Source organism: Falco naumanni, chromosome 8, assembly GCF_017639655.2.
Source record: "Falco naumanni isolate bFalNau1 chromosome 8, bFalNau1.pat, whole genome shotgun sequence".
Taxonomy (NCBI): Eukaryota; Metazoa; Chordata; class Aves; order Falconiformes; family Falconidae; genus Falco; species Falco naumanni.
In genome coordinates this window covers 49,678,470-49,703,982 of record NC_054061.1, presented here as the reverse complement: position 1 = coordinate 49,703,982, position 25,513 = coordinate 49,678,470, and the positions used below count along the sequence as shown (strand labels likewise).

The 25,513-nt window shown below is 41.8% G+C and overlaps 1 protein-coding gene across 18 annotated transcripts in view; it reads right to left on the bottom strand.

The window, feature by feature from the left end:
* ABI2 (abl interactor 2) overlaps positions 1 to 18,992 on the bottom strand; it is a 71,527-nt gene extending 52,535 nt beyond the window's left edge. For all 18 annotated transcript variants that reach the window (XM_040604974.1, XM_040604978.1, XM_040604981.1 and 15 more), the window contains exon 1: positions 18,824 to 18,992. In XM_040604974.1, the coding sequence (XP_040460908.1) occupies positions 18,824 to 18,940 (117 nt within the window). In that variant the 5' untranslated portion in view covers positions 18,941 to 18,992. The remainder of the gene's footprint in view (positions 1 to 18,823) is intronic.
* Positions 18,993 to 25,513: the final 6,521 nt, after the last annotated feature.

The following is a 25,513-nucleotide window of genomic DNA, read 5'->3' as shown; positions in this document are numbered from 1 at the left end:
TGTCTGCTGTTCTACAATTCTTCACTCACCAAGGATGCTTCAGTGTCCAGAAGTTTTCACAGAGAGTACAAGTAAAACCCATTGATTAATTCAGTTCAACTCAAATTTGGTTTCACAGCTACTTGATAAAAATAAAACAAGACACTGTAGCATTTGCAAAAGTTACTTTTCAGATGCAAAGTGGCCTTCAAAGTTAGAACAAACTACAATCATATAGTAATTATAGTCTCCTGCACAAAAAAAGTTATTTGCACTAATTGTTTTCTCCTTAGTAATACCAGATGAACAGATTGTATATCTCTATCTCTCTCAAAATCTGATGAAATCTACCATTTGTAAGAAAGGAGATCTACTTCAGCTTCCCAAAACATTATCTAGTCACAAGGGGTTACGTAACATTTGTTATTTCCCAACTTTGCCAGTTCCGCCATTCCACTATAAATTCCCAATTCAATTCATTACATAGCAATGACTGAGGCCAAATAATTTAGAATCACAGTTATCTGTGGCAGACGAAGTAGGTTCTCCTTCCATGTGCCCACTGCCAGACATTACAATCTCACAGCAAGAAAAGCTAAGTAGGACGTGTAGCCACTTCACCCACCACCACAGTTTACAGCCTAGTATACTGATGTGATCAGTCTGATGGCAGGGCAGCTTGTAATTGCCAGAGTGTAGCTGCAGCATATGAAGGGAAGGTATACGCCCTGTTCAGCCAATAGCTCCCAAAGGAGTCAGGCAAACGTGGAGATGACACCCACATCGGTTATCACAGCTACATCAAGCTGTCATTGAGCTGTACTGCAGAGTCCCATTTCACTAGGCACTGTAAAAAGCAGTCGGGTAGCCCAAGGAACACAAGCTGCTGGAAAGCATTTGCTGTCTGTCTACAACAAATACAATCCCATTATGCTCAGAACTCTTCCCACATTGCCAAGCCAACTAACATAATCTTGCAATCGCCATTCATTGTCTCTACTTCCTCACATTAGCATGGCTTAAAATGTTATCATTCTAGAAGTTATTCTATTTTAAAATAGCTACTTTTGATAACTATGACTAAAAAAAGCTTTAAGAGAATTAAAGACATAGCTACCACGTTAACAGGAGCACACTATTCCAAAGACAGTAGATAGAGGAGAGGGCTTAAACTAACTGGCGGCAGGTATTTGCATAATCACTCTTTCATTTCTAGGAAATAACTACACTTGGATTACACAAATCCCTTCACAGTGATCAGTTAACTCTAAATTTGAAATTATTGTTCCTTGGCACTTTTTAAAGCTGCTGCCAATTCAGACATACTGAAAGAAACAAACAATCTTCAGATACATGCCCACAATCTGAGAAGAAAAAAAAATAATCTTTTATTTCATATTAAAAAGTTAGAGATCAAAATAAGAAACCTTCACACAACAGTTGCAACACACAACACTCCTCCAGGAGGCAAAAGAACTATTGGCAGCATACTTGAATGCCAAAACCTAGAGATTTATGCTCAAATTAGTAGAGCCTGGGACAACTGCAGCAGCAGTTGATCAGCTCTAAAGCACAGACCTAAAAAACCAAGAAGCTTCCCTGCATTTCTTCAAGAAAGGTTCCCCAGTCTCTCCCACCTTCTCTTTTTTGCTTTTAAACAAACAAACAGGACAGCCTTGCTTGCCTACTGTAGAACCACCTAAAGGTCAATGTCTCCAGCTCCTCCAATGCTACATCATCCCACATGGCAGAATTCTATCACCAAAATGCACATTTGCACCCTGTTACATGACCAAACACAAATATGTTCATCTGAGTCTGAAAAATCACACAACAAGCCGCACAACATACAGGTCTTTTTCTTTGCCCTCGCTGGAACAGCTTGCCAGAAAGAGCAGAAGCAAGCAGATGACAGGTCAACTTGTTCTTGACCTCCATTCTCAGCCTGCTGAACGTTGACCTCTGCTATACTACCCATAACTGAACCAAGGATGAAGACTAACTAAAACTAACATGATCAACTAAAAGAAGTGAAAGAAAGTAAAGTTCACTCTGAAAACTGCTAAGCAGAACCAAATGCCTTCTTATTCAGTAGATTCATTCCCTATGTGCCCCAAGAGCTGTATCTGCTCACTTTTCTGGCAAAGAAGGTTTTTACAACCTTTTGCTCCTGTTACCATAGCACTGGACAAAACACAATATTGGCAGAGGGAGAATGAGATTCTAGCCTCTTATGCAGACATCGTTAGCCAAACTCTAGATCTCTGTTTTGTACTCCCCAAGTAACTAGTGAACGTTTTTGAAATATAAAAGTCATGTCCTTAAATGGGGAGTCCCAGCATAATTCCCAAGGTTAGACTGCTAGAAGTAAAGGTTTTTCAGAAGTTTATCAATTTTGTTCATGTTTTTGACAGAGTTGTCAGCACATAAAAACCCAGAAGGTTTCAGGAGGCTTTCCATTTTAACTAGACTCAAACTTTACTATGCTGTTACAATTTAAGAATCTCAGAAAATAAGGGGGAAAACCCTTTTCTGAAGGCACTGTAAAGTAGTTATTCTCTTTTCCCGTTTAACCAGCTGTTTTGGTCCATTTACTTCAAAACTAGAAGTAAACCTTCTGTCAATTGCTATGTAGCTCAAGAACAGCAAGCAAAGTCACTATATTCAACCTGCAGCATGTAACTTAACACCACAGCATCAAGTTTTCTGTAATTATTTCCAGTGAGATCTGTATTTTACACACACATTTTCCTAAGCATGACCTACTTTCACACTAATTGCAGTGCTCCTTGCCCAGAAAGGGACTGTTCCATGCAAGCAGTAACACAATTTTTTTAAAGCAATATAAAAACATTTTACATGCATAAAAGTATGTGCACTTAATCTCCCAAATTAACTACATTGCAACTGTAATGCAGTCACCTTCACACAATTTAAATACTACTTCTTTCTGCAAATTAGCCAAACACTTATTTTAAGAATTAACAAGTATCACACTGAGGTATAAAAAACAATATGTTTGATAAAACAAATTCAACTTGGGCAAAGTTTTTTTCCACATACAATAATTCTTACATTCCTCAGACTGAAAAACACTATAATTGTGTTGCAGGTCACAGAGCCATTTCAGAATTTCTTTCTAGCAATATGGAGAGTTTTCCTCCTGCTAAAGAAAAGCCAGAACTTGAAACACATAATCTACCAGCAATAAGGGTTTTCTTGCTTTAGCTACAAAGGACCATGATTTAGAACATCAAGTCAGGATGAGCCTGAAAAGACTAAATGTCTGAAAAATCCTTCAGAACAATACCAAGGATTTTATAGAGTGAATGTTTAAAGACTGCTGTCTTGAAGGGCAGCATTGGTATTACCTGACAGCCAAAATAATGGAACTGGACACCTCAGCAGAACCTCTGTAAATTCTGTGTGGTTGTTTTTACTTATTCATCCAAAGTAGATTATGTACCAAATATCTTCTTTGAATCAAAAACATAGGAGGCTAATAAACTTAAGTGAACATGATTAACCTCATGAGAATGACAGCAATACCAAACAAAAGTTTCTGTTTCTAAAGTTTAAGTTCCTTTGTTCTAACATTTGAATGTCAGTTGAACACAGCACTTAACTCATGTGAATGCCACACAAAATGACATGCTAAGACTCTTAAAAAAAAAAAAAAGTATCAACAATATCCCAGCCAACACCCAGAAGCAAATCTCTGTGCAGGACCTTGTAGAGGCAACAGCCAAGGACATAGTTCTATCAGCATGCATTCCAAAGAATCAAACAATCAATTATTTGGGATCCAACACAAGATAGAGCTCCGTAAACTTGAAAGCAATTATAAAATGAAAGATAAGCAGCACATACAATGGCACAGTAAGTTCTGCCAAGTCTGTCCCCAAAAAGTTAGTTACCACAAAAGTTAAAAGGGTGCTTCAGAAAAGGACAGGCCTCTCAAAGTAGCATAGAGCATCTGCAATGCCCAAAAATTAACTGCTGCCCATCTGCACATGTATTAATGACATTCCAGAACTCAGCTTCCACTAAAAAACGTTTTCTTAACCACAAAAGCACTTGCAGGGACTCTTTTAATATTATTTTCCCCAAACAGGCACATATTTTTTCTTTTTGCTGTTTGTCTAATGTGAGACAGATTTCCACCAAGCCCTTTTAGATTTGTTCAGATACTGATTTCTGCATGTACTGGTGGTGTTCTGCTCAAGACCTGTATAAATATCCCTTAGTCACACATAAATCAACGAGGACACAGTATTTTAAAGCCATGGAACACCATTTTTTTTTTCTCCAATCGATATTTATAGAGCGGTAAAAATTCATACTGGACAGACAAGACACCAATCTGTCACAGACATCTTGGCAGAAGCTATAAATGTGCTGCTATTTCCCCCCTAACAACAGCCACATCCATAGTCCATAAAACTTAAACTCAGAACTTTCATAAAGTAAATCAATCCATTATTGTCTTCACCTAACAAAATTCTGACTAACAAACTCTTTCAGATAAAATAGTATTAGTCTTAAAAGCCAATTTTGGCACACAATCTTCAAAGAAAAGTCATATATGGTTGTCTCAAACAGGGAACCACTTCCTTCGTGCTATACAATCTAAACTATATCATGAATATTTCAGTAAAAGAGTAACTTTAATCTTGCAGTCAAGAATTATTATGCTGTTTGCCATATAGGCCAAACTTCATCAGGCCCAACTACAGCAGCAACACCAGTTTTACACATTCTGGTAACTCTCACAACGGCAAGAGCTCTCAGCCATAAAATACATCACTAAGGACGCAAGTATTACATGCGGTCTTGAAGCCAGCTTACTCAAACTGCACTAACAGTGTGCCTGCAACTTACAGGCGTATCTATAAGTGCTATATTGAAATGTAGTGACTACTCACATCATTATGCTTAGTGTAACCGTGTTACACAAATTAAATATTATAGGATAAAAATATAAAGTGACACTGCAAACTTGTGAAAGAACACAAGATTCCTCTCACAGCAGTTTTGTGCTGCATTACAAGATATGAATATCTTGTAACATGAAGATATGAAACCTTTGTGTTTACATTCACCATAATTATGACACTCTCATAATTATGAGTCTCAAACTGTGCTTATTCACCCAATTTCAACAACATTCTTTTTCTGACAATTCTGAGCTCTTAGCTGTCACAAGAATAGAAACATTAGAGTAATGCAACAAAATAAGAACATTTCAAATGATGAATGAATTTTCTATGTTACAAAAGGTTCTCTTGCCTCACATTCTTTTTTTTTAATGTGAATTAATTTGTTCTCAAGTTGCCTAACAGATTTTTACAACTGTATATCCAGCAAGTTCTACTACCATCAGAAAAAAAAGGTCTTTGCTCTATACCCTAATGATTTGAAATGCTGCACAAATGACCTTTTCATCTGACAAGACATGTTTAAGTTATGTCACCTCCTTACCTATCTAGCTATGGTGATAAATAAAACTATCCTGGAAAGAAAAGACGACTTTCACAATATGAATGACAGAGAGGCTTTAAGACAGAGAGGCACAGAGAAAGCAGGAATTTTCAAGCTGCTTTTTACATAAGCCATTCTCTCCTCCATTATGCAGAACGCCCTGCCAACTGCATAACCTCTAATCCTCCACCTTCCCAGACACAGGAATTAGCTCTCTAGATGACACTAGGTAAGACACACCATCGTCCAGTCATCTTACTCGACAGTTTGTCCCTATAACACAGGAAATACACCGTTTCCTCCGCTACATTTGCGGAAGAAACATGTGCAAACAATTCTTTAAGGACTGTGTTCAAACACAGCCTTAAGTGCGTATGAAATCCAGACCAAAAGATCCTTGAAAAAAAGTTCTTTCCACTCAGTTTGTAACAAAAGCAGTATTTACCCTGATTTGTAAAGCATAAGACCTAGAGATGAAAAGTAATCACATAAAAGCTGTGTTACTTAAAACCAAAAGAATTAGGCAGAAGCAGCTGACTGCTCCAGTTCTGATTTGGTTTGCGCAGAGGCATGTAGTGAAAAGAATGACATGTATTTGTTTAACCCACAAAAAAAAAAAAAAAAAAAAAAAGCATTTTGACAAACTAACACAATACATATAAACTGGAAAAAAAACCTGATTACTACTAGTATTTCAATCTCTACAGCTCAACATGGCCATCTCCAACAGCATCTAAACAATGTCACTTTCAGAATTTTGGCCTTTCAGAGCTGCCCTGAGAGTTTCATTGAATACACAATTTACCATGGAGTAATACCAAGAGGCCTGAAAACTAAGGTCAAATCAGTCCAAAAAATATCACAAGACGACTATCATTTCTCTCCCTAAAAAAAAAAAATTGTTTAAAAATGCATTTTTGGTCCCCTTTATTAGAAGGGGAATTTAAGTTGTACCCAAGTCGTAACTCTGCAGGACCCTCAAACCAAACTTCAGATCTAATATGCTACAAATGTTTACAACAGGCTTATAACAGTGAAAATTTTTGTTTTCAAGGATCTCTGCATTTGATATATATTATTATAGACTTATGTACAAATGAGAAAAATAAAAATTATGACTTTTATCCCTCCTTGCTCCAGTCATCAAAACTGGATTCACCCTATCCTATTTGTATCACATGTAAGAATATTTACCAAAATAAATTTAAGAACAGCATATGTATTTTTAAAAATCTAAAGTTTCAGTTTTAAGCAGATCACAACATGGTAATGATTTACAATAGCTCTATTATCTCGTCACATCAAGTGGTTATAGAAGCGTCCTCAATTTGGAGACTGTTTAAACTAACTATTATCACCACCAGACAACTGTAGCAGAGATTCACGGTCTACAGAGAACTTTTTATCTTCTATTATCCAAACTGATTGACTTATACAGATGAACACATAGTCAGAAAGAATCTTCTCTTTCTTTTAGGAAAGGACTGCTCTTACAACAGTGCACTGAGAACCTGACAAAGGCTGCAAAAACTACATCCTCACTAGTTTAGGCTGACTACACACTACTCTCTCACCCAGAGCTTGCTCCTTGAGGCTTCTGCATGCTCCATCATTCTGAGCATCACTCCACGGGCATCAGATCCCCAAGGTCAAGAAAACAAACAGGCCTAAACCTTTGAAGATAATTTCTGAGATCACACCAGCTGAATAAAGTGAGAAAACTGAGAAGTTCTCTAGTTATTAGCCATGGGCAAAAACCCAATTAATTTCACTAGCACCATTTCAGCACTCACATATATACTCCACCACATAAAAATCTTTAGTCCTCTTTTCCACATATGAAATTTATCTAATTTTACTTAACTAACATGAGCAACTGGACACATTAGTTCCCTTTCCTTAGAAGGCCAAACCAACACAGTTTGTACAGTAAGATTTCAAAGAATACAGGATACAAAAAATATAACATTAAATAGAAGCAATATCCCAAATATTCCAGTGAAATGGATTACAGTGGACAATACAAAACTCTTCATCCATCACAGGCAAATTCAGAATACATGCAAGGCAAAAACATACAAAAATGATAAAACTGCCTATATTCTCATTAATTATTTAAAATGTCTAGCCTTTCAGAAGAACATTAAATCCCAAGCCTTACCTCATAGCAATAATTCCACAGATTATGTTAAATAGCATTACCTATCAAATTATATTTAGTATCCCTGTACTTTACCCAAGAAAACTGGAAAGCCAGTGTACATAGCTCATACTCTTCACAACATTACTAGCGTATTCTTATAATTTATTATTCTTTTGTCAAAAGTAACAGCCCCTTTTCAAGGTTCTGCTCATACGGGATTATTCAATTTTTCTGACATCTGTCATCCACCTCAGCCTCCTACTTTGCTGTCAGCAGTGTGGGGATAAGAGCCTGGCTTTTGTTTTTACTATTACTCCTTCTCGATATATTTATAAATAGTGAAAATTACTGTAAACCTTCCATAATGGCATGATATCTTTAGAATTCTATTATATAAGAGGGGTTTTTCTCCTTTTAGCTAAATACTTTGTGCTTGTCCCCACACACACACCTGCCAGGCAAACAAATAATTGTATGTTAACTGAATCAAGACAGCCATTTCATTTGGAATATTTAATATATTTTCACTCCCCACAAGTTGCAGCAGACATGTTTCTTACCCCATAAAATACTAAGGAGACAACAAACTTCTGCAATCTGCAGCAATCATTCTGCCTTCTGTATAAAGCTATAAACAAGCTCCACTTCTCATGCCAACTTACAAACTTGCCACCTAGTTAAAAAATTACAGGGAAATAAAAACTTTGCAATATCCAACACCTCTCAAACTTACAGTTTAAAAGGACACACTTCAAAATAATTTTCAGATTTTTTGCTGTATATTCAGTAAACATACTTTTTAATTATAATTAAAGCAAATCAAGACAAATTAGTGTGCTTTGAATTCTTACTACTCACTAATAAACAGCTTTATATATTTTGTTTGTGAAACAGACTAAAATTTTCTCTTTGAAAAGAGAACAGACTCAAAAATATTATTTCATCTCTGTTTATATATCCCTCTCTGCTAAGAACAGACTTTGACTGTTCTATGAGACAGACTACACACAAAGATAAGCACTAATTCTGCTTTCAAGTCACACAGTACCTAAAGGTTATCTGTCATGACCCTTCCATGCTTAACAAGTGTCAGCCCTTACTGCACAGTTTTCCCTGGGCAGGGGCAGAAACAGCACCTGACATTTTCACTACAAACCTTCAGGCCCAAAGAGCAGCACCACTGCTGCACAAAGCTTGAGATAACCAAGTTTGATACCTGATACCTTGAAGAATTAGTCTCTTAGCTTAAAACACGTCAAACTATCAACACACTATCCTCAGCAGAGATTGTCCCACTCCTTCCCTACTCCATTACCCTCCTCCTCCCTCGCTTCACACTCCCACCACCACTGAGCAAAGCAACAATGCTTTTCTTGTTCTAGTTAGTTTTCTGTTGGTTTAGCTAACTGAATAGGCTCACAAATGATCAGATAAGGATGAGACCCAGGACAAGGGCACAGTCAGAACTAGAAGCAGAAAGATGTTAGATCAGCTCAGAAATATTGCCCCTGAACAGCAGCAAAGCCTAATATCTGCAGCTTTTGACAGGCACTGCCTTAATTTCAGCCACCTTACATTCCAAAGGTTTCTAGGCGGGTAACAGGAAGCATTTACGCACTTAGCAATTTTAAATGCAAGTTTTCAAATCTACAAAACACACATTTTCAGGATGATCCAGCAGGCAGCCCATTCAGCCCCAACTTTTCAACACTGGACAAGCCTGTTAGGGGGCAGGCCTTCATAACCTCAGTCTGAATGTCTCTTAAAATTTCTCCACCCAGTACAAAATTTAGAGCCACTGCCAGTCACCCAGCTGGTAATGCACTGGACGAAGAGAAAATTGCTACCTGCCCTCCATTGCTGGAAAGACTGGGACAGTCTTTTGAAACCCTCAGTCCATCAGTGAAACTTCACATTTAACACCGGCAAGCAAGTAAATAGGTTTTTTAAACCTTCCTCTCAATAAGCCACCCAAAAGGACAAATTACTAATTCTTGTTCTACCTAGCTACGATACAAAAATTCAAATTTAAACCACTTCTTTCATCTTCCTTAAACCCAGTGAACTTATTTATTTTAACAGTAAAAAACAAAACCTCAGACATTCTTGAAAGGTTTACCCTAATACTTTACCAAAAAGATTCACCAAAAAATAACAGAATTTCATGTCTAACAATGTTTATCAACCTCCTATTAATTTTCCCATAAAACATCAAAAAATCAAGATGATCACCTTGTTTTATCATTTATTTTCAACAGAATTCATAATACGAGTCATACAAAAATAAAAGAACAGTAGTTCACAATATAGGAAAGAGTCCATCTGAAGCTCATCTATTTGTTCGTTTAAATGCCAATTTGAAAATTGAAAAGAACTAAAATTATGTTGATAATGATGGCATGCAGGCTGAAATAAGCATCTTCAAACAAAAGCATCTCAGGCTTCCCCAAAATCTGTTAATAATATCATTTGAAATCGCATTTTCATAGCCACTATCTAATCTTCTGAGAGCATAGATTTAAAAACCTGATATGACCTATAGTATAAATCAAATTTGACAAAACAGCAGCCAGCTCAAAAATAGATATTAGATCCCAAAGTTATTCCCAAGGACTTTGACAGAGTTCATATATATTAAAGCCGTAAATTCATAACAAAGTTACAAAACACCCTAGTAAAAACATTCATATTTATCTAGAAGAGTTTTTAACTTTAAGAAAAAATACTAAATTTATTAGTTCAGCACAAAACTAGATTCGGCTCTGTGTATGACCAACACGTACAGGCTACCAAAACCCCAAACCAAGTAATCTTTGTTCCTCATTCTGCAATTCACTGAGCATAAAACAACTTCACTGCGGTAACACTAAGCCAATAATAATGAAACAAGCACTTACATTTCAAACTGAAAGACCATTAAGAATAGATATTACAATGACATCTACTGGGAAATAAGCTACAGGAAAAGTGAATAGCTTGTGTATAGAGTCCATAGTTCAGAGCACATCACTATAAATTAGACGGAGCAACTTGATCGTTGCACCGGGGAACCAGAAAATTAAGATTTCTCACTGAAATAGGCACAACTCATTTGCAAGAACATACCAGTTCATTGAGTTCCAGAAAAACTTGCCAACCTAACCTGTGAGAACCCTGAAAAGAGGAAATGCACCTAAATTCAGTGGGCTGTGACTACGTTTGATCTGCTGACATGCAATTTTGCTTCATAGAGTAGCCCAAAAAGTAAAGTTCCAGGTATAGGTATTCAACAAAATTTACAGAGCATAGGTTACTAAGCAAGAGTGCACAATTAAGTGTGGAGACATAGTATTTGAAAAATCCAAGAAAAAAGGGCCAGCAGACTCTAGGACAGAGACTCTACTGGAAATTTGCTGCAAAAAACGGCACTTAAATCAATGCTTTGTTCAATAAAACATTCTGCTGAACACAACAGGGTAAGATTTCATTTGCTTATAGCACTGACTGGCTCTTGTCTTACATGGTGCACCACGGCGGTACACCACTTCCTGCCTTAAAACCTACAGCACTAAGCCACAAAGATTAATGACTGCAAACGTAAGTAAAACATGAGCAACAGACAATAAATTTTAGAGAGCTTATTAACTGTAGGATGCAGAAGCTTGCTACTCTGAATTACAATTCTGGATCAATATTATTCAATAACCACAATCTGAAAATAAACTACAGAAGGGAACAACTAGAATGCCACTTGTAACTAACATTCAGGGTTACAACACCTACTTTATATTAGCAACCTGCATATTTACAAATTTTACTTTCACACCTATACATAAAGCATTACCACCAGCAGCTCTCATTACCACTAATAGAATGGCTCGTGCTATTTCCACATCCGCTCAATAGAGACTCAATCCTACTCTTCCTGAACTCCAGGTTGAACTTGTGACACTATTAAATGTATTAAATTAGCTTTCCTGGCAAAACACAGCACAGTTAATGGAAGGGAAAAGTAAATTGGTTGAATGATAAATACTTCACCAACTTTGCCAGCTACATTGACTTACTTAAAAGGAAACAGACAAGATGGTCCTATACCTAGATTATTTTCACTAAACTTACCAACCTAACAACAAGCTCACTGTAAACCTTGAATAGAGAGATGTGCAATAACAATTTGTGCAACCTTTTAATATAGTTACAACTCCAATGAGCATGTATTGTGACTAAACTACTGTCATGGAATTTTATTTCAGAAGACACAAACAATGTACTTGAAGCACTTTTTTTTCCCTAATTTTGTCATAAATATTGAAAACATTTGGTGTTACTTCAGAAGATTTTTCTTTTTATATATCCCAATAATGCAAGAGAGGCTATCTAACTCTCTGCTTCCAGCAACAGTATCTGGCCAACCTTCCTTTAAATCAGGGGTCCTCAAACTACGGCCCACGGGCCGGATACAGCCCCCCAGGGTCCTTAATCCGCCCCCCGGTATTTACAGATCCCCCCCGCCCCCCGCACCGGGGCTTGGGGGGGGAAACCAAGCAGCCGTAGATAACTGCCTGCCACTTCATCTGCGCACTGGCCCCCTGTTTAAAAAGTTTGAGGACCCCTGCTTTAAATTATCAGGTCCTTAAATCTTAGGCACTTGGAGACACAGTAAGTAAAAGGGAAGAAGGAAAAGAAAAAATAAAGAATCCAAAAAGATCATTCATATTATTGGTGCTGCTATAAGGGAACCAGTAGAGTCCACCATTCAGATACTTATACTTTCTGCCTTAAAGGGAACATGGGAGAAAAAAGGATTGTGAAACTAGTTGCAGGCTGATCGTGAGGGAGCATCAGAGGTAAGACACTGAAGAAAGTAATAAGACTTTCACTTACTTAGCCAGCTGCCTCAAATCAGCAGAAAGCATCACTTTTTGAATGTGCATCACTTTTTATGGCTGCGTAGTCTTCTTAATTGCTAAGCTTAGTTTCCCCTTAATTGTTGGGATTTGGCGATAAGGACAAACACGAGTGAAGGTTAATGCAAACGGAGTGTACTGAAGTAATACCCCTCGAGCATACATACTGTGTTTATGTGGCAGGGTTTTGGTAGGGAGGTGGCTGCAGGGATGGCCCCTGTGAGAAGAGATCAGGACCTGCCCCCAGGTCAGACAGAGCCAGTTTTAAGCCAGCTCCAAAACAGACCCAGCACTGCGCAAAGCTGAGCCAGTCAGCAATGCCAGTGGTGCCTCCGTGATAATGTACTTAAGAAAGGGTAAAAAATACTATAAAGCAGTTGTGAGAGAGGAGTGAGAAAACTGTGAGAGAAACAACCCTGCAGACACCAAGGTCAGAGGAGGAGGAAGGGAAGGAGGCACAGGGCAGAGATGCCCACAGAGAAGCCGATGGTGAAGCAGGCAGTCCACCTGCAGCCCATGGAGGACAACCATGGTGGAGCAGACACCCACCTGCACCCCACGGAGGACCCCACGCTGCAGCAGGTGGATATGCTCTGAAAGAAGCTGCTGCAGCACATGGAGAGCCCACATCGGAGCAGGCTCCAGGCAAAAGCTGCAGCCTACGGACAGAGGTCCATGCAGGAGCAGGTTTTCCAGCAAGAACTACAGCCTGTGGAAGACCCACACTGGACCAATCTGCTCCTGCGTGACTGTACCCCGTTAGGAAGGACCCACACTGCAGCAGTTCTTGAAGAACTGCAGCTTGTGGGAAGGACCCGTGTTGGAGCACTTTGTGAAGGACTGTATCCCAAGGGAATGACCCACACTAAAGCAGGGGAAGCATGTGAGGAGGCATGAGCAGCAGAGACAAAGCGTTACTAACTGATCACAACCCCAGTTCCCCCTCCCCATGTGCTGCTCAGGAGGAGGAGGTAGAAAAGTTGGGAATGAAGGAGTGAAGTTGAGCCTGGGAAGAAGGGAGGGGTGGGAGGAAGGTGGTTTTAGTTTTGGTTTTGCTTCTCACTATTGGCAATAAATTAAATCAGTATTCCCAAAGTCAAGTCTGTTTTGACCACAGTGGTAACTGGTGAACATCTCCCTGTCCTTATCTCAACCCACAAGCTTTTTTTTTTTTCCTTACTTTCTCACGTTACTCTGCTGAGGATAGAGTGAGAGAGCAGCATGGTGGGCAGCTGGCAGACAGTCAAGGTTAACTCACCACAGCATACTACTTCAATTTTTAAATCACATGGTTTTTAAGAAGTCCTACCATAGCCTAGTGGGCCAGATACACCTATGTATTCATTTGTTGCACTTAGGAGTAAGATACTACAGCATATCGTCCATATATCCATTATTGCTGTTTTAATAGTTTCCTAGTATTTATAAATGGTTTCAGCTTGTCAGCATCTTCCTTAAGTTCTGGAATGAGACAGAAGGGCTGAGAACAACTTTCCTCTGATATTCACATTTCTGATGGTTAAATAAGTTTTACAAACCTAACTCAGCTGCCTTTGTTCAGGTGATACACATCTTCATCAAGAGAATTGAGCTCTTTCTTGAACTTGGTTATAAAACATAATACCTGCAATACCCTATGCACTTACACAAGTTATATACTGGTGCTGGTCATTACAGGCAACTCCACAGGAATTTCACATTACATTACTAAAGCTGTAACCACTAAGTTACCACATGTAAAGGACAAACATTTATGTAATTTACAACTAGTATGCTAAGAGATGCATTATTCTCTTGTTAAACCTACCTGAAGATGCTTCCAAATGTACACCTACTTTGTTTTGCTTAAAAGGTCTAAGTAAAATTAACAGATGCATGGAAAACACGTATGAAACTCACCAGTCTATGGGCTGTAGTAAAATCACTGAGAAACACATAGTTTTCACCTTCATTTAAATAAAACTATCTGCAGGAGTTGAAAGCAGGTACTTTTAATAACCACAAGGGTGGAATATAAAGAACAGGAATAAAAATCCCCTTCCCATTCTTCCCCTCACAAACACCAGTAGGCTGTTTCTGTATATAAAACACAATACAGTCATGGCAACCTGAAGACTGCAAAGAGAGGAAAATCAGAAGCTCACTCTTCCTTTTCAGTCTCTACTGACAAGTAAAGCATAATAATCTTGAAAAAGTAAGAAATATAAAGCCTTTTAGAAGAATCTGGACAATTCAGCACACAGAAAACCCACATCTTCTGAAAGCTAAGCAGCGCACAGAGGCTTGGCTTTTCACTCAATTCTGCATGCTAACTTTGGTGGTGGGACTAGCCCCAGCCCAAATCTGTTCCTGCTACATACTTACTGGCTGAAACGCCTGCACCTGGTAATTTTTTCAGACTCTTTCAACAAAGAGTTAACAGACATGAGCATTCAGTTATTCTAGAAAGCTCCATGCACTGCACAAAATGAAAAGCTCATTTTTTAAAAGAGCAATGATCATGAGAAACAAACACAAGATTATTCCAGAATAGGCTTATGCAGGACAAGCTCAAAGAAACCGGACAGGACAAGATAATGTTGGAATTTATGTTAGTATACCAGTAACAAGATGTGCGAATTGCACAATTGCTTGATCTTGTTACTTGCACCATCATAAGTAGAAATTTTCTTTAGTATACTCCTGAACAAAAATAATACGGAAATATGAAAATCTGGTAAACACAGCACATTGTCCAGTATAACTATGCTCTGCTTTTTATGAAATACAAAGGTAAATCAATGCAGACTTCAAATGTATTTTTTATAACATCAAGCATATCAGACAATCAAATTTTATAGAATTACCCTGTTCACAGTTTAGACTGAACTTTCTAACAGAGGACACTGCCCTAGTACACAAAGCATTGAACAGACAGTAATTTAACCTGTGGTTGACATTGTGTCAGATACCACAAAAACATCCTCCTAAATAAAAATGCCTCTCTACCCCTTCTCTTCAAGAAGTATAAAATAGAAGTAACTGTATGATTTTTCCAAGTTATTAGAAGAATAAGGCCTTTTTGGCAAGAAAAGTTATTTGATTTCTGTAGCAACACAAGCAGATTAAAGTAAGCAATTTATGCATTTATGCTTAAAACTGAATTATTATTTAAGGTAGAATCATAATCACAGAAAAGTTATGAAACTGCTGCAGTATGCAAGTTGAAATCATACTTGAAATTTTTCTTCCATCTATTTATTTTTTTATTTAAGAGAGCAGTATCTCTCGAAAAATACATCGCCTTACTAGGTAACTCATTGGCTAGAGGGAGACCAATTTACCCAGTGGGAAAATTTATAAAGAACAACTGGTGACAAAAAATGATATTTTTTTTTAAATTACCCAAACAGCAGCCTTTCTTCTTTGCTGCAGGTCCATTTATTACATATTTTCTGTATTTCCTATTATATTCCACAAAATTTTAAGCTGATGTACTCTGATACGCTATTGTATCACAGCCTTAAGGGAAGGATAACAATTTATGTAACATTCCCTGTTGCTAAAGTAATTGAGCAAAGCATCAATCATAATTTGAATAAACACTGCCGAAATTTTAAAGAATGGATTTTTTATTTCACAATCAGAAGTCAAATGAGTTACAATTGCCACAACTCTTACTACTGTGAACTAGCAATTTCCACATGTAAGAGAATACATTTGATTATTTTTAAGTTGGTATGATGTTGCCAACAGGGGGAAAGAAAAAACACATTCATCTTAGCACTAAACTTCAAATTCTCTATTAAACTGGCCTGTGCCTATGCTATCTTTTGCAACAATTTTTGTACTTCAGAATAAAAACTCAAAGCACCAACTGCCACAAAAAGCGAGTGGCTTATCTACTGACAAATACAGGGCAATGTAATGCATTCCCCCATCACCACACTGCCTATCATCCTGCAGATCAAGCTCAGATCTCAGTCACATTCTAAGCCTCCTCTAGGAAATCTCAAGAATACCCACAGCAAAACCTTATATCCACCAATGAAACACTAAAGGATGACAGCAGAATTAGGCCACCTACACTACATGACTTTCTGGACAATTACTCTTCCACATGCTTCCAAGCAATCACAAGCCATCTTTGCCACAAAATCCAAGGCTACTATTTTGAACATAATTTAGACTTAAATGGAGATAACAGAACTAGAATAATAATTATTAGAAACAAAATCACCAATATCCACCTAAGCAACACATATCCATACACCTATTCCCAGTCTTGCAGAGAATTAAATATTAGCTTTGCATACAGATCCTGTGCAGGAATATATGTAGCTCTGGCAACATGAAGGTGGGGCAGGTTCACTGGCAGATTCATTACTGGGACACTCACATCACTAAACCCAGAATACCCTTACACTGGACCTCTTCTCTACAAAAATCTCACTCTACCGCCTGTCAGCCAATTCCAAAGGCCAGAGCCTGACTGATGGCCTCCATTCCCCACTTGTTTAAAATTTAAGTATGTTCACACTGTGACCCATACTGCACCTCAGAGTGAACGCTCACAACACAATTTCATTCCTTCATTCTCACCTCCCCCTTAACGCTCTCTGTTGTCACAATGCTTGGATAAATTGCCAACAGTTGGGGGGCACTGCTGTGTGGTGGACAGAATCCATCAGGCTGACCAAGAGTGTCTCATTCTTTTCCTTCACTCACCATCTGTCTGTATCCATCTCCTATTATCTTAGGTTGTCCTTAAGGACTGTACGCTGTCTGAGGCAATAAGCATCTTTTTTCATTCTCTGTTTGTACAAAGCAGCATGGAGTCCTCCTCTGTAGCTTTTATTAAAACAATAAAAGCAGAGCTGTTCCATACAGATTTTATAAATTTGGGTTTATACAAAGAATACAAAAAAAGGTCAGAGAAAGAACAACAAAAATAACCGAACTACATCCACTTCTTCCTATCCGGTTGTGCCTTCCAAGACTCCTCTCCCCTATTCCAGAAAAATCAGTTTCCCAGTTTTCAAAAAAACATAAATTTAAAAACATGTACCTCAGGTTGTGACTGAAGGAAAATATTTCAACATATTTCTCTTAAAGAACTAAAATCACACTAATTCAACGTAGAAAAAGTTATTACATAATAAAATACATCTATATTTCACTGTAACAGATATGTTTTGTAAATGACCCAAAATACACAGTCTTCTCTCTATAAAGGACAGCTGGTCGTTCAACAGTTCAAAAGAAACAGTCAGAGCTTTTTTACAGGGACATTTTAAGTATTCTCTGTCATTCCCTCCCATTTTCACCGACAGAATGATCTCGCCATAGATCTCATTCCTCCTTGCACTCTGCAAACACAGAAGCACTCTCTGCTTAGGCGACTGAAAGCAAAAACAAAACTGGGACCCTCTGTACTTCTCTCAACATTGACACCGCAAACGCATGTCCCCCTGCTTTCCTTCCTACACACTCAGACCCTTCTTAGGTGGTCGATTTTTTTGTTTGGTTTGAGGAGAACTCTTTCATTTGGCCCTACAATCCCTATTAAAGTAAACTGACAATATTTTGCTTCCTTTCCTAGCAAAGGGAGAAAGAAAGGAAAAAACCCGAAGTCCTAACACCAGCCTAGCTTCAGAGCGGTCACCCCAAAGATCACACGCTGCGGTAGCAACTTGAGCTTGATTTTTCTCCCCAGTTCCCTACCACCTCTACTACACCATGCCTTCAGCCTACACCTACCGCTTGGCAGCTGCCCTTCCTGTGAAATACCGCAACCCATGCCTGGGAATGGAAACATAAACTGCCAGGCACATCCCAATTAAAAAATATGCCATTGCGCTCCAAATTAACAAGCGCAAATACCGTATTTACAAGAGCCTGGTACCTCCTCGGTTTACCGTATCGCCTCAGTGCCGCCAGCAAAGGAGAGCAGAAGGTAGGAAAGGGACGAAAGGGAAGCGATAACGACACAACCAAAATAAATATTCAGCACGCTCGCAAAGTGGAAGGGATTTAATTTAGAAATCAATTACACGTTTAAACGCCTCGTCACGCCGGGGCAGCTCACGCCTGAGGTGAACCAGGCGCTCCCTCCTCCCCCGCCCGCAGCAGCGGGTGCCACCCGCCCGTCACCCTCCACCACCACAGGGACAGGGGTGGCGCGACCCCGCTCCCCTCACCCGCTCGCCCGCCTCGGGCAGCCCCACAGCCACGGGCGGCGGAGGACGCGACCCGCCGCCGGGGCCGCCTCAGCGCCGCCTCAGCCGGGGCCGGCGACCGTTAGGCGGGAACAGCGGCCGCTCGGCTGCGCGCCCCGCCCCGCCCGCCGCACCTGGATGTAGTTGGTCTCGCAGTACTCGGCCACCCGCTCCAGGTTCGTGTAGCTGTCGAACAGGGCCCGGCGCCCCCCCGGGATCTCCTCCTCCAGCAGCATCTGCAGCTCCGCCATCTTCACATCCTCTCACCCCGTCCGTCCGTCCGTCCCTCCCCGCGCCCCCCTCCGCCCCCGGCCCCCTCCGCGCGCGCGCCCGCACCGCCCTCCCCCCCCCCACTCACACGCACACCCACGCACACCCACACACACCCCCCGGCGCTACCGGCCGCCCGGGCCCGGCCTCGCGCCGCGCGCAGGGAGCGCGCCAGACCCCCACCGCGGCGGGGGCGGGGCGCGGCCGGGCGACAGCTCCTGCGCATGCGCCGCGCGCCCCCCACCCTCCCCTGCGCGCCCACTTCCGGCCCGGCGGAGCGCGGCGGGCAGAGCGGGGTCGGCGCCGGGGCCCCGCCAGCATCCCGCGGGGAGAGCCGCTGGAACGAGCGACACCTGCGCGTTCTGTCGGGTTCCTAGCGGCCGCTTGCAGGTGGGGGCCCGGCCCCGCGGCTTCTCCCCGGCGGCGGCAGCGCCAGCCCGGCACCAGCCGCCGCGCCACAGCGTTAGGTCGAAGGGCCGACGGCAAATAACAGCCGTTTGCACGTGGGGAAGCCTTGGCTGCTTTGTCACCATTTTGCGTTGCTGCACTCTGGCAGCGTGCTAGCAGCGCTGCACCCACGGTGCAGGTGTAACACCGCGGCTGTGGCCACCTCTGGGCGCTTTGGCCAGGGGCCCAGCACAGAGCTGCTCGCCTCCTCGGAGGGCACAGGATGGACAAAATGTCTCTTGTGCAGATTCTGCTTGAAAAGCTGCTATTGTACAGGGGTGAGAGGAAGAGTAAGTTCTCAGCTGCCAAGTAGTCGGCTTTTCAACTTGGACAGAGTGAAGGTATAACGAAGGGTCAGCAGAAAGAGAGGAAGGAGCCTCATGGCCGAAGCACAGCACTGAGGCCCAGGGTCAGGAAGGCTGCTCGGTCAGTTCCAGGCCTTAATGCTGACTTCCTTTATGTCCCTGCAAGGCACTCCCTACCTCTACAATTGTGATGAAAATGCCTTATAGGAATGTGGAAAGCTTGCCCTTTGAATTCCTTCACCTGAACCTAAAAGTAACCTTTCTCCCACCAAAAAAAAAAAAAATAATAATGTGATCTGCCCTCTCAGCTGAAGTGTCCCAGGTTTCTCTAGAAGAGCTTATTTGTCTCTTTGAAATGAATTGCAGCTGTGATTACTCACCTCATGTTCCCATGAGGCTCCACAGAGCTCCTGCTGCCTCTGTAGCGCAGCCTTGGGTTATCTGGCATCCCTTACACACTCATCCAGCAGCCTGATACTTTCACAGCCTTCGTGTTACAGACGCTCCTGACTGCTGTTGCAGAGGCATCAGCTAGATATGCCTGGCCTCCAGGTGGCTTCCAGAATTACAAATGGATTGCAAACACCTGGTGGGCTCAGGCAACAAACACAGTCTCTTTAGGCCAGTCCTTGTAAGCTTCTTTCCTTAGAAGAAAAATGAGATAGAAATCCCTGCCCTGAGGGATGTCTGCCTGGAGACATTTCCTCTTAGCTTCCTTAGTTCTCCCTTGTGAAGGATGAATCAGGCGCAGTGTTCATTATAACTGCTTTAAAAACCCTCACGGGCAAAGCATTTTCCTCCCATTTTTAAATGTGAGCTAAAACTCACAACTTCAACTACTTGATTGTTTTAATTTTTCTACAGGCAGTTAAAGTACCAATAGTCTTAATCTCACAAAAAGTCTTAAGAATCACAAAACACCTTGCTAGCGAACCCCCACCACAATGTGTGTAGGGAGAAGAAGGGTGAGTACACAAGAGCACCTATACTCTCACCCAGCACCCACGCTGCAGTGCAGGGCTTTGCTAGCGTGGTGTCAGGCTGCCTGCAGCTCTCCACAACGGACACTGGCACTCCCTGCCCTAAAACAACAAGGACCGAAGAAATGAGTGTCATGCAGTCTTGGTGCCCTCTACCCCCAAAGTTTATAATCCGTGAGTTATATCGCCAAACATACTGATTTTGCTGTAGTTAAAGAATAAATCCTGGTTGTCAGACCCCCTGATGATTGTTAATGCACCTTTTATGAGAGCTGATCTGAGCCGTTGCTGCAAGGGCTCCAGGAAGAAAAGCCAACCCAAATCAGCTCACAAAGGTCTGCTGTACAGCATGGAGCTCCAAGCCTTGTCCCACATCTCCAAGAATCAGCCATGACTAGGCTTCCACCCCATCCTAGGGCCTGCAGTTGACAAATAACACCTTCACACTTTGGTATGTGGGCCCCACGCTCCCTCCTCCACAGCAGCTTCAGCCTGGACTCTGCCCGTGTTACATCTGCTGCTGCTGCTGCAGCTCCAGGGGTTGCTCATGCCCACACTCCCAGGACTGTTCGTGTTTGTGCCAGGTGGGAGGCAGGCTCAGGCTTTCCTTCTCTCTTCATTCATTTGCTTCTCAGGTGTGAAGTCAAACTGTCACTTGGCAGCTCCCCAGCAAACCTGCAGGATCCTTTTTGTGGCAAAAGGAGAGAGCTGTCAAGTTGTAACGAGGAAGGTTCTACAAAGATGCTGTTAGGAGTTTTAACTTGGATTAGCAGCACCAGACTCTAGGGAGGGGGAACTGTTAACTGTGTCATCTTTCCTCCGTGCTTCTGGGTGCCATCAGGGCCTGCTTTTGGTGGAAACCCGCAAGAGCCTGTCTAGTCTCAGATCCGCACTCAGCAGCAGCAAACCTTCTTACAGGAAGCTCCCACCTGTAGGTCAGGCACCGCTTGACCCCTCAGTGGGCCCTGCCACTGAGAAAAAGCATTATCTGAAATATGTGCACACAGCTGTTCACCAAAGTAGCTGGGCCAACCTGTCTGCATAATTAGGTGCTTGTTAGCACAGCATGTTTACATTTTAATAGGGTACTCATTTGTGGATTTAAATTTAAATATGAAGAGACCTCCTGTCTGAATAATAGCCATCCTATAATCCTCTATACACGCACCAAAAATAATTAGAAATAGTGTTTAAATTAAACCAAATGAATCCAACTACCACTTCCCTAAATTTACATAAATGACTTCCCATCTGTCAAGCGATGTGCTAAACTTATTTTAAGTTTTTATACTCCCTAAGCCTTAATTACAGTATTACACACACTAACTTTTCCAACTTTTTAAAATCCTTTTGTGCAAGGTTTTCCCTTAGATCAATATCTTCAAGACTGGGAAGCAAACATATATTCCACCTAAACATGCTGTTCAGTCACCAGAAAATAGAAAGGCAAGCACTTAGCTGGGGACTCCGTATTGGAGGCTGAGATCCAAAAGCACAGGGAGACCATTATTCTTCCAAGTTCTCTCGCATGCATTAGGTTTTTACCTCTGCCAATCACCCAAGAGTCCCCTGCTCACAAGAACTTGAACAGACAAGCTGATCCTTTGGTCATGTGCAGTCTTGCAGCTGGGCATTTTGTGTGCACATCCCACGTACAACGGTTTGAATTGCCGACTCTTAATTAGCGAAAAGTAATAATAGGGTAACTCAAAGGCCACCTATTTTTGGCACCACAGTAAGAAATCACAGTCAAAAGCCTCTTCCATTTTCTTTGCTATATGGAAAACTGAACAGCGCAATCACCCCACTGGGGTATGTGAGTAAACATCCCATTTAGACAGGTGACCAGGTCAGATCTGGCAGATCCTGCTGCAGGTTTTCAGTTCAGTTCTGTAAATAACTCTGCTCAGGTTTTATGAGGGTCCCATTTCTGAGCATTTTCCCTTAAAACTGTTTTTGTTCGCATTTTGTAAACGGTAGAAACAAAAGCCAAAAATCCCTTGCTGCATCACATGGGAGCAGAGCAGCTTTGCAGCTGGGTAAGGGACAAAGGATTCTGACACCAGACTTACTGACCACAAACATAGGCCCATGCCCTTTAGCCAGCAGGTAACACTTACTGGAGGGGTGAGGAAGAGAAGGGAAATCAGGCACTTGAAGAAAAGAGTCTGTAACTAATGTACCTTCACTCCCTCAACAGTGTCATCCATCCTGCCTGCTTCACATAGCATCTGGATCTGCCTCTGGCTGGATGGCAGGTCTTTGCCAGTCTCATAATCCAAAGCACCTGAAGCAATCAGCAGTTTACTTAACTCCCACTCCCACGGGTATTCCAGAATGCCAGGGGTGGCTTCCCAGCTCAGAATGCAGCTCAAACATATCCAATGCTGCAACAAATGGCATCAGGATACCCAGGCATCTTAAACACTCAACCTCCAGTCCTCACTGTGAACCAGAATGAAAAACCCACACACCCTGCAGCTGCACATTCTCCTCCCGCTTCCTCGGGCATTCAGTAATTTGCTGGGCAATCAAGATTGTAACCACAGATAGCCTCTCTGCTTATGAGAAACTGCAGCTGGGTAAAGTGCTTACTGCACAAAAGGTAGCAGAAGTGACCCATGGGGTACTTTACATCTCGTGGAAGCTGTTGCCCTAACATCGCTATTTCAGAGCCACCGCAGACAGAGGCAGTGCGTGATTGATACCTCACAGCACCTCCGGATAGAGACAGGGCATGTTGCAGAGATTCAGACTGTCTGTTCTAGGACATGTCTCATTCTAAATGCCAAGCTTTTTTTCTAGGAATTCAAGTTTTTTCTTCAGCTTTATTTCAACACAGCACTGTGTGAGGACAGAACCGGTTACAAAGGGAGAAACTCTCCAAAGGAGGAAGAGGTCAAGCTACATAGGAAAAATAATGATCTCTTTCTAACATTTCAGACTTTAAAAGAAAACAGGCAACAAATGGTCTCAAAGAGAAGCCAGCACAAAGTATAGTTGCTCACCAGTTTCCCTCCAAGGGTTCAAACGACAAAGCACTCGGGGGAGGAGGGGGGGCAGGGAGAAAGAACAGCTCTAATCTGTTTTTCTTTCCTGCCAGTATTCCTTCTCAAAGGTACCAACCCAGACCAACTGCCAGCCCCTTCCCACCCTGTCCCAGCCCTTATGGCACCCCCCAGGTAAGGTCTGATACAGCGGCTGAGGAGACAGATGCTAAAAAGTAGGTAGTGGAGTTAACGTTCCAGTATAGCACACGGCAAAATTCATCTTCTCTCAACTATTGATTCTGGCTCGCCGCAAACTGGAGAGGTTACAGGCTTACTTATGCTTTTTTCACATTTGCAAGTTTGCTCTGCAGCTGCAACCATCAGAGCCATTCTACGAGGTCTTTGTTTCTTCCTGTATGTAATTAAAGTTTGGATTGTTTTGGTACTCACATAACTCCAGGAACTTGTCCTCTGGAGGTTTTTAATCCTGTCCTGTTTGTAATCATGCTTTTACCACATAAACCACTTTAAAAAGTCTTTTATGGCCTTGCATATTCTTAGGAGCCACCAAACAAATGTGTGTTGTTCCTGGAATTAGCATAACTCTCTTGCAAGGGAAGGATAATAAATCACATCTGTGAAGTCATCTTTCCTCCTTCCGTCATGCATCTGATCAAGTAATCCCCTTTCACAAAGCTGTGCAAGCAGCTCCTCTTTGCACAGCTTCTGTTCACTATCACAGTCTGCATCTCTCTGCTTCTAGCTCCTCTGTCCCCCTGCTTGGCTAACACAGGAGAAATCGAGCCCTTTCTCTCACCCACATCTATTTTTGACAGTATGGTAACAGCACAAATCTCAATGATGCAGTACTGCCTAACAGGAGATGGAGACTGATGGCTCCCCATCAGTCACAGCAGCTTCACCCACCTCAGCCTGAATCTGGTTTGACAGAATATTTATGTGCAGAAGGCAGCCAGGCCTCCCCACACTGTCTCCTCTGAGAGGGAGCCTAAAGGACTCATTTATTTCAAAGGCAAAGACATCTCTGAATCGTATGAGCGAGCTTTTAGCAGGAGTTAGAGCCTAACTGTACCCATCCTGCTAAAAACTAGTCAAAAGTCACAACATCTGCACCCTGGAATATAAGACAGGGCCCAAATGACTGACTGTTATGTGTCAGCACACAAGGTTTGATCTGACTCATACACATATAAGGATTTTGGGGTTTTTTCCATCTTTGTCTCTAGGACTGGCCTTTCCAGGGAACAAAATGGAGCAAGATGTTCACAGCCCTGAATTCAAATGGAGCAGGGTAACCTATTCTGCAGATGCCAGCCTCAGCTAACAAGCTCCTAGGGGGTTGGGGCTGAGCTGGGTGTGCAGCTGCGGCGTACGGCAGCTTGTGACACTGGTTTCAAGAGCGCCCTTATCAGACTACTGCTTCCCCAGCTGGGAAACAGGATCGCTGCAGGAGACATCCCTAACATGGGGTGAGAGGTCAACAGCTGGGCGGCCACAGGCTGGTCACCTCTCACCTAACAGAGCCTGGGGTCAGGCCGTTACTGGCAGAGAAATCAAGCTGAGCTCTGCTGCTCAAAGTAATCATACAAGCCTGTGCAGATCCCTGGTCTCACACAGAAATTTATTTGAATCAGGAACACCAAGGCAATTCATCCTCTCTAAACAGCCTCATTCCCTGCTCTGCGTGCTCACTACCCACGAGGCCCAGCTACGTGTTAGTTCCCCTCGTTCCTTCTCCACATGTCTCTGCAGCATGTATTTGCTACATATAATTTGACAGCTTACTTTCTCAGGTCCACAGCCTCAACACC